Source organism: Nannospalax galili, unplaced genomic scaffold (assembly GCF_000622305.1).
Source record: "Nannospalax galili isolate Female #2095 unplaced genomic scaffold, S.galili_v1.0 scaffold117, whole genome shotgun sequence".
Classification (NCBI taxonomy): Eukaryota; Metazoa; Chordata; class Mammalia; order Rodentia; family Spalacidae; genus Nannospalax; species Nannospalax galili.
In genome coordinates, this window is record NW_008341422.1 from 186,172 (window position 1) to 198,920 (window position 12,749).

The following is a 12,749-nucleotide window of genomic DNA, read 5'->3' on the forward strand; positions in this document are numbered from 1 at the left end:
GCAGAAGACCTGAGTTCGAATCCCAGCACCCACATGGCACCTAACAACTGTCCGTAACTCCAGTCCCAGGGGATCCTACAGCCTCTTCTGACCTCTGCGGGCACTGCACAACATGGGTGCACTTACATGCAAGCGATACACACATACACATAAAAAAAAATAATAATAAATAATTTTTTTAAAAAAGAAAAGAAATATAATTTTTTTTTTTTTAAAAAAAAGGAAGGTAAGAAGATCTGGCCTGGCATTTATTTTCAAACTGTGTCAGAAGAAAAATTGTTTCTGTGAGTCAGTCCTTTGGGTCCTAAATACTGTTAGATTTGGAGTGGAGGAAGCAAGGAAAGTGTCCCAACACTAGATAACATGTAAGGTTAATAATTAATGGGAGCCTTCCCTGAGTATTAATAAGCATTTGGTCTCTTTAGCACCAGAAATTAGCAAGAAGACCTCAGACCCAGGTGAGACAGGAGAAATGAGGAGTCCCCTCCGAGTCCCCGGTTTCTTGCTTTTATGCATCTTTATCCAATCAAGTGCCCATGGACAAAGCCTGGGATCAGGTAAGAGCCGCTTTCCTCTGGAGGTGGGCATGCATTCTTCTTTCTTGGCTGTGTTACAGAGATTGACAATGTGAGATGGAATTTACTTCAAAGAATACCAGTTGCTTCTATTAGTAACATCACAGGTACCCAGAGCCATGTGGCATTTTGTAAAGGGGACTGAATTTTCAGAAAGCAGCTCTAGGAGTTGGAAGTCTTCTAAAAGTGCCTGCAGCGGGCAGTGAGGTTTCTTGAAGGTCTGATTTTTGAACACTGTCGGGCGGAAGACCCCTTCAGTGGAGAATGATCTGAAAGACTTGAAACCTTCCTGAGAGTTCATTTGACTTCTAATTTGTGATCGGGGAGCACCATCTGCGATTAAATGCTCTGTCTTGTTGGGGTTGTCGAATGGAATTGCCTGGCTCTCTGAAGACAGAGGAATTTGAGTCCTGTTTCTAGTAGGGTCTAGAGTGGTGACATCATCGCGTGTGTCCTAGCCTTTAGTTTTCTGCAAAGCTTTTCTCGTCGGCTAAAGTAAAGCCGCCAACAGTCCACCTGTTTAATATGTGACTAAATAAACTAGACTGATGGCCAAAGACAGACTCACGTGCTCCATCAGTCAGATGGAATCCAGGTTCCTGGCTGAGTTATGTTTTAGATCAATAAATGATGGAAATGAAATTAACTGAACAATTTGGCCAAGCTAGACAGATATTTGGAACTTTGCTTTTATGTTCCTCATAATTAGGATCCACCAGTGTGATGGCAGATACTTAGACTGTTCTTGAATTTTGACTGATTGACTGACTGATTGACTGACTGACAAATTGATTGACTGATTGACTGACTGACTGACTGACTGATTAATTGATTGATTGATTTACTGACTGATTGATTTAGAGCAAAGTATAGCACAAAGCCTAAAATGGCTTCAATCCCAAGAATCTCCTGAGGACTGAGGTCACATGCCTGAGCCACCACACCCACCAGAGACTTAGATTTTTATTTTCTCAAAGACTATGCTTAGAGATGGAGGGATGACTCAGCAGTTAACAGTACATGCTGCTCTTCCAGAGGACCAGAATTTGGTTCCCAGCATCCACATTAGGTGGCTCACTTACAACTGCCTGTAACTCCAGCTCCAGCGGATCTGACACCCTCTTTTGGCACTTGCAGGGACCTGAACACACATGGCATACACACATACATACACATACACATAAATAAAAATAAATCTTAAAAAAAGGACTGTGGGACTGGAGAGGTGGCTCAGCAGTTAAGAGCACTGGCTGCTCTTGCAGAGGACCCAGGTTCGATTCCCAGCATTCACATGGCAGCTAACAAACATCCATAACTCCAGTTCCAGGTGAATTTGACTCTGTCCTCTGGCCTCTGCAGGATGTGCATAACAAGGGTGCGCTTACACACATGCAGGCAATATACCCATATACATAAAATAAAAATAATAAGTAAAATATTTTAAAAAGTAAAAAATAAAGAAAAATGACTGTGCTTGAAGAAAGTTCCAAAAATGTTGAGAATCAAGGACTTACTAGCAGGGTATACACCTGAAAATTTCAGAAACTTTTTCTCCCTTAAAGAAAACGGCTGTTCTATTGAATGTATTATTTTATAGCCTAGGTCAGTTACTAACTTGGTATTACTTACTTCCATTCACTGAGCATTTTATGTGTCAAGTACAATACTAATTTTTTTATACATCATCTCATTCTTAATTCCCTGTCTAAAAATGTCTCTTACATCATAATTTTGAGCCATGCCAATAAAATGGCTGATGATTTTTTTATTCCCTGGATTCAGAGTGAAACTGCTAAAGGGTCTTCCTTGCCTCTTTCCCAGAATATTGTATTTCTTTTTTATTGAAATATAACATGCATCTTGAAAGGAACCATCAGGACATAGTGGACTCATGCCTGTAATTGCAGCACGCAGGAAACTGAAGCAGGAGGGTCACTAGGAGTGAGGGGTCAGCTTGAGCGACAGAGTAAGGTCCTGTCTCACAAAAAAAAAGGATGAAAAGAAGGGAGGGAGGGAAGAAGAAAGAAAGAAAGAAAGAGAGAAAGAAAGAAAGAAAGGAGGAAGAAAGGGAGGAAGGAACAAAGGGAGAGATGGAAGGAATGAAGGAAGGAAGGAAGGAAGGAAGGAAGGAAGGAAAGAAGGAAGGGAGGGAGGGAGGGAGTCTAATAAGTCCTCAATGAATTTTAACAATCTGAACTCACATGTCCAAACCACCCTTGAGAAGCCTTACCATGTATTTATTACTTTGCCTGCTGGGAGACGCTCCATCCATGAGAACTCGCTGGGAGCTCTCATGTGCCAAGCTTCTTTCCTTCAGTGTTGTTTAAAAGACATCCTGCAGTTTAGTATTCTAGTTCATTCATTCTCTTTGCTGATGTCGTTGTGTGACTATGGCAGACTACATTCATCTGTTTTGCTGAGGGACCCAGGCTGCTTTTAAAATTAAAGAAGGAACTGAGACAATAACAATTACTATTTTTACATAAATATTACTGAAAACATTTTTGTCTTACGGAACAGAAAGGAATTTAAATGATCTATCTGTGCTTCAAACACAATGCATGAGGCAGACCAATGAAGGCGATCAGTCATGTATATAAATTTTTCTTCACCGTGGCATGGAGTTTAATAAGTCCTACTGGAGAATAGCCACAGTTGCCCGGAGCTTATTCCAGATGCGGGTGCAGAGAAGGCACCTGGAGGAGGCCATGTTTGAGAGAGGTTTTGCAGGCTAGTGTCCACATAAAAGAAAACAAGGCTTTTCTTGTGCAGAAGCACAGGTATAGAGCTGATAAAGTGTCTTTCAAGCCCAAATGTCTTCTGAAACTAAGCCATCTAGGGAGAAGGGGGAAGAGGAGAAGGAGCAGGAGGAAGAGGAAGAGGAAAAGAAAGAGGAGGACCAGGGGAGGAAGGAGAGGAGGGAGAGAAAGAGGAGGAAGAAGAGGAGGAAATGAGGAAGGAAGAGGGAGAGGAGGAGGAAAAAGAAGAGAAAGCGAATGGAAGAGTTAGCAAACGTGCACAGTACTGGTTAAACTGCAGCACACCAGAAACACCCCCCAATGGTGGGAGTCCACCTACTGCCAAGTTCATCTTTAAACTCAAATACCTGAGACTAAGTGTTCCAGAAAATTTTGGAGGTGGTAATAATTGGGTTCTGGAATAAATGGCTTATTACTGAACTTACAATGCTCACAGTTCAATAGCAGGGGTCTGCACTCAACCAGGTGATGAGTTTAAGAGCCCTGGCCCCTCCTGAGATGCTCCAGGGCTGGATTTTGAGAGGGGATATAGGTTACATCACTTGATAAATTATCAAAGGAACCTATGACCGCAAAAAAAAGTTCAAGAACCATTTATCTTACTGCTTTATAAAGGGAGGGGGGGTAAGGAAATTTGGCTTATAGTAATAGGGCAGGGAAAAGAAGACTCTTATATGTTGAGTCACTACATGAGAAAAATGTGCACATGTATCTTACTAGTGATTAGAAGTACATGTTAAAGTATAGAGAGTTTTTAAAGTCATAGTGTGCTCTTTTGGGGGAGGGGTGAAATTTCAATGCACAAGGAGGAACGGAGGGATAGGGAGAGGGAAAGAAGAGAAAGAGAGAGGAGAGGAGGAGAGGGAAGGAGACTATCTACAGTTAGATCAATCCTGGGTCTGGGAGTGTAGCTCAGTGGTTACCTAGCATATGCAAGGCCATAAATTTGATCTCCAATTGTTGGGGAGGCTTAGATTAGCCTTGGATTTGTCACAGTAAAAGGGCCACTGAGAGAAGAATCTTGCACTCACCCTTCAGATCCACCATCTCCACCCATCTTTGCAGGCTCAGTCAGGCTCAGATCACCACCCCAGTGAGACATGCTAGTTCCCCACTGGCCTCCACCAAGGAAAGTCACTCCTAACTAATATGAGAGGCAGTACCCACCCAGGATGAACACATATCCACAGATGGGGAGCAGCTGGGGATCAGCCCCAGCATTCTAGGGAATCCACTTTCCTCAGCAAGAGACTCTCCCACCCACTGACTTCTTGCCCTGCAGCTCAGAGGGTCTAGAATCCTCCTGATGGGTCTCCTCAGGAGAGGACAGGCCCAAGACTGGAGGACAGACATCTTGCTTCCACCCTGCCTTTGACAGGGACCTAGCACTATACAGAGAGAAATTGCGGAGCTATTGAAGGCCTTGGGTCTGTAAACTCACCTGAAAATAGGAAATCACCCAGTGAGTGCCCAGCCAAAAGCCAGCTGAGAATTTGGTATCTAGATTCCCCACTGTGGCCTTCCCCTCCCCTCTGTCCTATTTACTACACCAGCTGCCAGGATGCCCAGGGCTCTCAGGAGGAGAGGCTGCCCTGATTGAGGCCTGGTCTGCAAACAAAGCTGAGTGATCCCAAATCCATCCTCTGTGGTCATATCCCTAATAAGGCGGAGTTCACACAGGGCAGTGCTCTCAATAGCAGGAAGGTGGCTGCCCTCTGGCTCCAAGAAGGGCATCCATTTTAGAGTGGAGCCTTCCCCGACAAGAAATGGGGTCCAGCCTGCTGGGGAATAGGGTGGCCAGAGTCAGGGAGAACATCCACACCCCTGCCAAGGGACCACAGGCACCACGGCTGGACTTCAGCCCCAGTGTGAGAGCCAGACGATGGGGAAGAGCCCGGCATTCCTGTAAGGATCGGAGGAGCTGCAGTAACATGGGCAGTCGTCGGGGGCGGGGGGATGGGATGGGGGCAATTCACACTCAAGCACAGAGTTTGGGGCCAGGAGAAAAACTATAGTCATTGATGCACTCACTGAAGGATCCCAGGGGCCCGTTGGGCTTCTCCAAACTAGATGCAGTTCTCAGTCATGGCCACTAGGGAGCGCACTGACGTCTCCACTGTGTGTGAAGACAAAGCTATGAACTCATCTCGCCCATTCTTCTCCCATTTAACGCTCAGTCTTTTCGCTTTTCCCCAGTTGGGTTTGGGGCAGGAGGAGCAGGGGAAATGAAGATTCAAAGTGGAAAGGGTGGCCTCTTTGCTCACACGGTCACCTCAACACTCTCAGCTTCACCTCCATAGGCTCAGCTCGCATTTGGGGGCCTGTGCACTGTTATGCAATGGAGCAGCGTGGGCTTAGGAAAATGTGTAGGTGACAGCACAGTCGTATTTATGATCCAACATAAGGTGAGAAAAAAGCAATATGCCTGATTGTATTTTTCCTGTGACTACAATTGTGTGAGACTGTTTATTTGATGGGAAAAAGACTGGGAGGGGAAAAATGTACAGAAATGATTCTTCAGTTGAGTTTATATCTGAATTTTTGTCTCTTTCAAATTTTTTGTCATGCTCCTAAACTACATGTATGCAATATATTTACTTCAGTGATTTGAATAACTTTGACTTTAACATGATGGGATGAAGGGGCTTTAACTAGAACAGTGGTTCTGTAAACAACTGTAGGCTCTATTAAAGTAAGATGGCTGCAGGCTGGACCGTCAGTGGTTAAAAGCACTTGCTGCTCTTCCAGGTGGCCAGATTTTGGTTCCCAGCACTCATGTTGAGTGATTCACAACCACCTGTAACTCCAATTCTACACGATCTGACACCCTCTTCTGGCCACCGAGGGCACTCACACAAATAAATAAATCTCTTTTTAAAAGAAGTTTCTTTCAAAATAAAATGAAAAATAAAATAAGATTTCTGGACCACGTCTGTAGAGTTTTGAACTCAGTGGGCCCTAGTAGACTTGTAAACTGACATTTTAACAGTTCTAAATGATGTTGTTAGGGTAGTATGCTAGCTTCATTTCTATTGTTGTGATTAAAAAAAAAATCCTGACTAAAAGCAACTTAAGGGAGAAAGGGGTCGATTCCATTTATAGGTCTAAGGTACAGTCCAGCAGAGCAGGGAAGACACAGTAGCAGGAGCCTGAAGCAGCCGATCATATCATATGAAAAGCAGAGAGAAACCGTGCACTCATGCCACTTGCTTCCCCCCACCCCATACAGTTCAGGACCCCCTGCCTAGGGAATGGCACCGCCCACAATGAGCTAGGTCTTCTCACATTAATAATCAAGACAGTCCCACACAGACATGCCCACAGACCAACCTGATCTAGACAATTCCTTTTGGTTCTCCTCCAAGGTGATTCTAGGTTGTGCCAAGCTGACAGTTACAAAGTAACCATCATAAGTGGGGACACAGAAAACCATGAAAACCAAACAATAGTCAATGGGAGATCCATAGCTTGAACCGAGGTCTCCTGACTTCCTGACTTCTCCAAGGCAAGGCTGGCTTCACTTCTAGTGCTCCAGAGTTAAGAGCTGGGAATCAACATATAGTGCTTCTGTGTATTGGCTGCCTTCAACAGTAGCTACGACACAACCTGTTTTATTTATAATGGATTCATTATGACATTTTCATATATGACTATAATGATTTCTTTATCATATTCACCACCATTGCCCTCTTTTATCTTCCTCCTACTCCTGCTGGTTGCCTTCCTCTTTCCAACCAGAACCCCTTCTACCTCGAGCGTGTTTGCTTGTGGGTACACTATTGAAGAAAATGTTTCCAGGAACTAGCTCCCTGAGAGGTTAACTAATCCCAAGTGAGCAGCCCTAAACACAGTACACAGGAGCACCACTAATGGACTCAGTGCATTATATGTACATGTATATTAAATGTATGTGTATCTGTAACAATAATAAAGAAGACAAGAAATTGAGAGGGAGAGGTCGTGGGAGGCTCTGGTGGAGGACTGGGAAGGATGGAAATCATGCAGATACAACACAAATGTTTGAAATTTTCAAAAAATAAAACGTTAATTTTTTTTCTCTTTTTTTTTTTTTTTTTTTTTTTTTTTTTTATGACAAGGTCTCCCTGTAGCTCCAGCTGCCTGGAACTCGCTCTATAGACCAGGCTGGCCTCGAACTCACAGAGATCTGCCTGCCTCTGCCTCCCAAGTGCTTAATTTAAAAGAAGAAAATGTCTCTCCCTGCCCCAGCAATCATTAACTGCCTATAAATCCTCAGACAAGGGTAAGCCTTGTGAATTCCTCCCTTCCTTCTGACAAAATGTTAATAGGCCCAATCTCCCAAATGTATTTTTTAATGCACTTTTATGAAAAAGTGTTCTTTTGATACAAAATGTCTGTGTGCTGTGAAGAAAGCAGTTCTTGAAGAAAAGCTTCCAAGCAAGACTCACTTATAATGGTAGAAAAATCATTACAACATCTCATTAACCATCCACTCTGAGTACTCCTTGCCAACCCTGAAAATATGATCAAGGACATACTTTTCACGTGAGCTGCCATTATCAGAGCTGGGCAGGGCCTGAGAGCTCTCAGATGACTAGGATTGGCCTTTCCATGACAGTAAAAAAGTTCTCTGAGGTCAGATGTTCCAACTTCCTAGTCCTAAGAGGAACCAACATGGTGAGAAAAAAGATCTACTAGTTTATTGAATTCTAACAGGATAAACAGCATCAAATGACTGCATTCATTAAGCCCTCACTGCATGTAGGCCCCAAGATCAGTGTAAAAATCAGAATTTCATTTTCCACAAGCTTCCATCTAGCAGAAACTAGCCCCTTAGAGAAGTGTATCGTGAAAATTTAAGTACAGTCTTTTTATACTAAGAGTCCTGAGGCAATGAGGCTGGAGAAATGGCCCAGTGGTTAAGAGCACTGGCTGCTCTAGCAGAGGACCCAGGTTCGGTTCCCAGCACTCATATGGTGGCTAACAACTGTCTGTAACTCCAGTTCCAGGGGACCCAACACTCTCTTCTGACCTCCACAGGTACTGCACATACATTATGCACCTACATGCAAGCAAAACACCCATACATATAAATTCAAAAAAAATTGTTAAAAAGAGTCCTGAGGCCTAAGTGGTCAGTGAAGATGGTATTTTAGAGGAGGGGGTATTTTATTTGAATCTTGAAGGAAAGGTGGAAGCAAAGGAAAAGATATGAACCATCTCGACTTAAAGGTTGAAAAATTGACAATAAAATTGAGAACCCATGTTACTTTGGGATGCCCACACATTATAGAAGTGACCAGAAGAGAGAGCCTCCAGAGCCACCTTCAAGAGCTTGGCCTTGACCCTGGAAACTGAGCAACCAGGTGGAGGGAGTGTTTGAGAAGGGGAGAAACATCTTGCTAGCTGCCTTCTCAGGCTGCATGGATAGCCTTATCTCCCAGCCTGGCTGGAACACTGCCCACTCCCTGGTGGGGAGCTATGGTATCAACAGGAAAGGGCAAGGGTGGGGCCCGTAGTCACCAGGTTTGCAACCTCACTGGGCCTTCACACAAACACTCTGCTCTCATTTCAAGACCAGCCACAGCTGTGGGCAAATCTCTTTGAAGTTTTCTTGTTAATTGCTATTCCAAGCACTAGTCATGGGAGGGATTCAGGTGAACACATGAAACTGAACCAGGCACCTAGGAGTCTTACATCTTAAATCCCTTACTCTAAGTCTGAAAAGGGAGTCATGTGGAAATTTCACATCATTTTCACAATTTCATCTGGAAACAGTCACCCTCACCTGCTTTATCTCACTGAGTTCTTACTGTAACCCTGTAAACAACATTGAGCAGGTATGAATTTTTACAGAAGTAAATGCTTACCATTAGTTAACTTTTCTCATTACTGTGGCAAAATACCTGACAAAATCAACTTAAGAAAGGAAGGGTTTATTTTGGCTCCAAGTTTGAGGGTGCAGTCCACCATGGTGGGAAAGGCACAGCAGCAGGAGTGTAAAAGAGCTGCTCACGTGCATCCGCAGTCAGGAAGCAGAGCAATGAATGCTGGTACACAGCTTGGTTTCTCCTTTTTATTCAGTTTGGGACCCCAGCCCAAGAGATGGTGCTGCCCACTTTTGGGGTGGGTACTTCTATCTCAACCCAGTCCAGAACCCCCTCACTGACATGCCCAGAGTTTTGTCCCGGGTTGATTCTAGATCCTGTCAAGTTGACAGTATTGACCATCACATCAAGTAAGATAATCAGGGATGCACTTGAGGTGCTAGGAAGATTTTTTTGTTCTACTTTTTTTTTTTTTTTTTTAGCTTTTTTCAGCAAGGGAGAAGGAATCCCAGAGTAACCCCAGGACTCCCTTGTGGGAGGAGTTGAGATGGGCTCCTTAGAGACCTGGGCCTGTGCTGGAGTCTTAAGAAAGGACTGGTGAGCTGAGGAATTCTGGACTGGAGGCCATCAGCAGGGAGGGCAAATCTAACACCAGGTAATTATCGTTAACTCATTATTATACTAAGCAAGGATGATCTCACAAGTGAGAAGATGAAAAGAAGGCTGAGCTGAGGTTTGCAGTCTGAGGGATGGAACTCAGGGCACTGTGCTCGCTGGGCAAACGCTCTACACTGAGTGACACCCCCAAGTCTTGAGCTGGGGTTGACACAGGAGCATAGGTCACATATTCCTATTGGTCAGAAGAGGGGACAATTTAGTGACATTTGTGGTCTCCACGGTCCCTCTCTGCCTCAAGGCAAGCACAAAGATGGAGGACCCTTGGGGCTACAGAGATGGTTCAGTCGTTAAGAGCATGTGCTGCTCTTGAGGAGAACCTGGGCTCAGTTCCCTCCCAGCACCTACAAGGCAGCTAGCACCCTCAGTAACTCAGTTCCAGGAGATGCAACACCCTCTTCTGGACTCTGCAGGCATTTAATGCATGTGGTGCACTTACGTATGTGCAGGCAAAACACTCATACATATAAAATAAAAATTAAAAGATGGAGGCTTCTTGTGTACAGGGTTACATTCTGTGAGTAACGTCTGCTCAGTGTCAATCTCAGGGCCTGCTGCTGCTGGGTTGGGTTTTGCTGTGTCGTTTTCAAGTTCTCTCACACAGAAGACTTCATATAATGTCTCTGAGGTCTCTTGATGTCTCTGCACTCACTACACAGCCTGGGGAGCTCCCTTTACCCTATGAGAAATAGCCCCATTCCCTTCTGCTGACACCCTCTGTAAAAAGGATGGTCATCTGGTAGAAGGAGACCAACAGCAGTCACCTCCCCTGGTTCAGTCCTTACACAGGACTGGGAACATGGAACATGGGAGCAGAGTTCTGCCCTGCCCATGTCTAACATGAGGCTTTGTGCCCTGATTTAACCCTACATGACTCAACTGCCAGACGGATTCAGATTCCCAGACTCAGGGAGCACAAAGGCACGATTCTGTGCTAACTACCAAGCAGTCAATGACCATTACACCATTTCTTTTCCAGTACTGTCTGAACTAGACACGCATTGGTTTTTGATGATGAAAATACAGATTTAATGCTTTCTGGAAGGGAGCTCTTACAGTGCATTAATGGAGCAGAAGCAAGATGTGTGGAATGGTGGCTACTACTTTTGAGATTTTTTTTTTTTTTTTTTTGTCTTTTTGAGACAGGGTCTCCCTGTAGCCCCACCTGTCCTGGAACTCACTGTGTAGACCAGGCTGGCCTTGAACTCACAGAGGTCTGCCTGCCTCTGCCTCCCGACTGCTGGGATTAAAGGTGTGTGCCACCACTCCCGGTCCCCTTGAGAACTTTTTTAAAAAAATATTTTATTATTTTTATTTTTTATGTGTATGAGTGTTATGCCTGCCTGTAGGTAAGTGCTCCCGTGTCATGCAATGCCTATGGAGGACAGAAGAGGCTGTCGGATCCCCTGGTACTGGAGTTATGGGCAATTGTTAGCTGCCATGTGAGTGCTGGGATTCGAACCTGGATCTTCTGCAAGAACAGTCAGTATTCTTAACTGCTGAGCCATCTCTCCAGCCCCATTTTTGAAAACCTTTAAGTGTACCAAAGCCTGTGCCTATTCGTTTCTCCCAATCTATGCAGCCACCCTGTGAGATAGTATTATTATCTTTGTTTCCAGATGGGGACATACATCATGGCTCAGAGAAAGCAGCCTTGAATCACTCAGCTAGCGAGGCCAAGTTGCTATTCACAGCCTGTCTGCCTCAACCTCACAGGTCTACAGCAAGCTGAGAAATTGCTTCTGGTTCTGCTTCAGTGTCAGCTTGCCTGAAGGATGATGGGGGCAGGAAGTGTCTCCTGGGGTTCCAGTGGGGGCTCCTTAGCCCCCAGGTCATCCTATTGTGAATGTCAGTGCCAAGGAGTCTGGGACATATTCTGAGCACCGTGTTCAGTTTAGCCGTTTAGAGGTGACAAGTGGAAACAATCTCAGTGGCCCAAGAGAAAATCTATCCAAACATAAATTCTAGGCCCCCCTCATCTCAAACACCATCCCAAAGTCAAGTCAGAAGAAGGTATGAACACCAAACCAGGCAGTCCAGAGGAAGGAGCAGCTCTGGACCAACGCTGGATAGTCTAGACCAGTGTTAGGTAACAGGATGTGTCCCAAGGGCTTCACCCCAGAATCCTCTAGGTTCCGTTTTATGAACTGAGCTGGGGCCTCACAGCCTCCTTGTGGCTTAGTGTTATCCATATAACACCTGAGGCATTTCTGCCCTTGAAAACTCTCCTTCCTGCCTGTAGCATGTCTTAGAATTGTTCAGCTTAATGAATGATCAGTGTCTTACTTCATACATTGCTGTAATAAAACACCTGACCAAAGCAACTTAAAGGAGAAAGGATTTATTCTGGATCACAGATTGACATTACAGTCTATCTTGGTGCGAAGTGTGGTGGCAGGAGTTTGAGGAGACAGCCGGTCATACTGCATCTGCAGTGGAGACGCGGAGAGCAAGGAACGCTAGTACTGTTCACTTTCTTTTTATGTAGTCCAGTATCACAGCTCAAGGAATGCTGCCAGTGGGGCGGGAGTGGGAGGTAGGAGGTTCTTCCCATCTCAGTTACCCTAATCAAGACAATCCCCTACAGGCATACCCAAAGGCCTGATTCTGTGATTCTAGAACTCACAGGTTGGCAACTGAGAATAGTCATCACAATCAGGAAGGGTGATGTCTAAGCAGGAAGAACTCTCTCAGGAAGGGAAGGCAGTGGGGGCCAGCTATGCACTCGCACCTGGGAAATAACCAAAAGACAATGTAATATGGAAGTCCACACTCAGATGATGTGCAGAGTATCAGTTTATTCAGAAACGTAGCCAACCACCAGCTGTGTGCCCGGTCTTTTGCTAATCTCCAGCACGTTCAGTAAACATTAGGTGTATTAGTCTACCAGGACTGCCATAGCAAAGGACCATGGGCTGGGTGGTATACACAAC

General features: G+C 44.8%; 1 protein-coding gene across 1 annotated transcript in view; it reads left to right on the forward strand.

Annotated features, from left to right (window-relative positions):
- Positions 1 to 416: 416 nt before the first annotated feature.
- Lipc (lipase C, hepatic type) overlaps positions 417 to 12,749 on the forward strand; it is a 138,105-nt gene continuing 125,772 nt past the window's right edge. The window contains 1 exon segment of the mRNA XM_017799087.2: positions 417 to 557. Within this exon segment, the coding sequence (XP_017654576.2) occupies positions 473 to 557 (85 nt within the window). The 5' untranslated portion in view covers positions 417 to 472.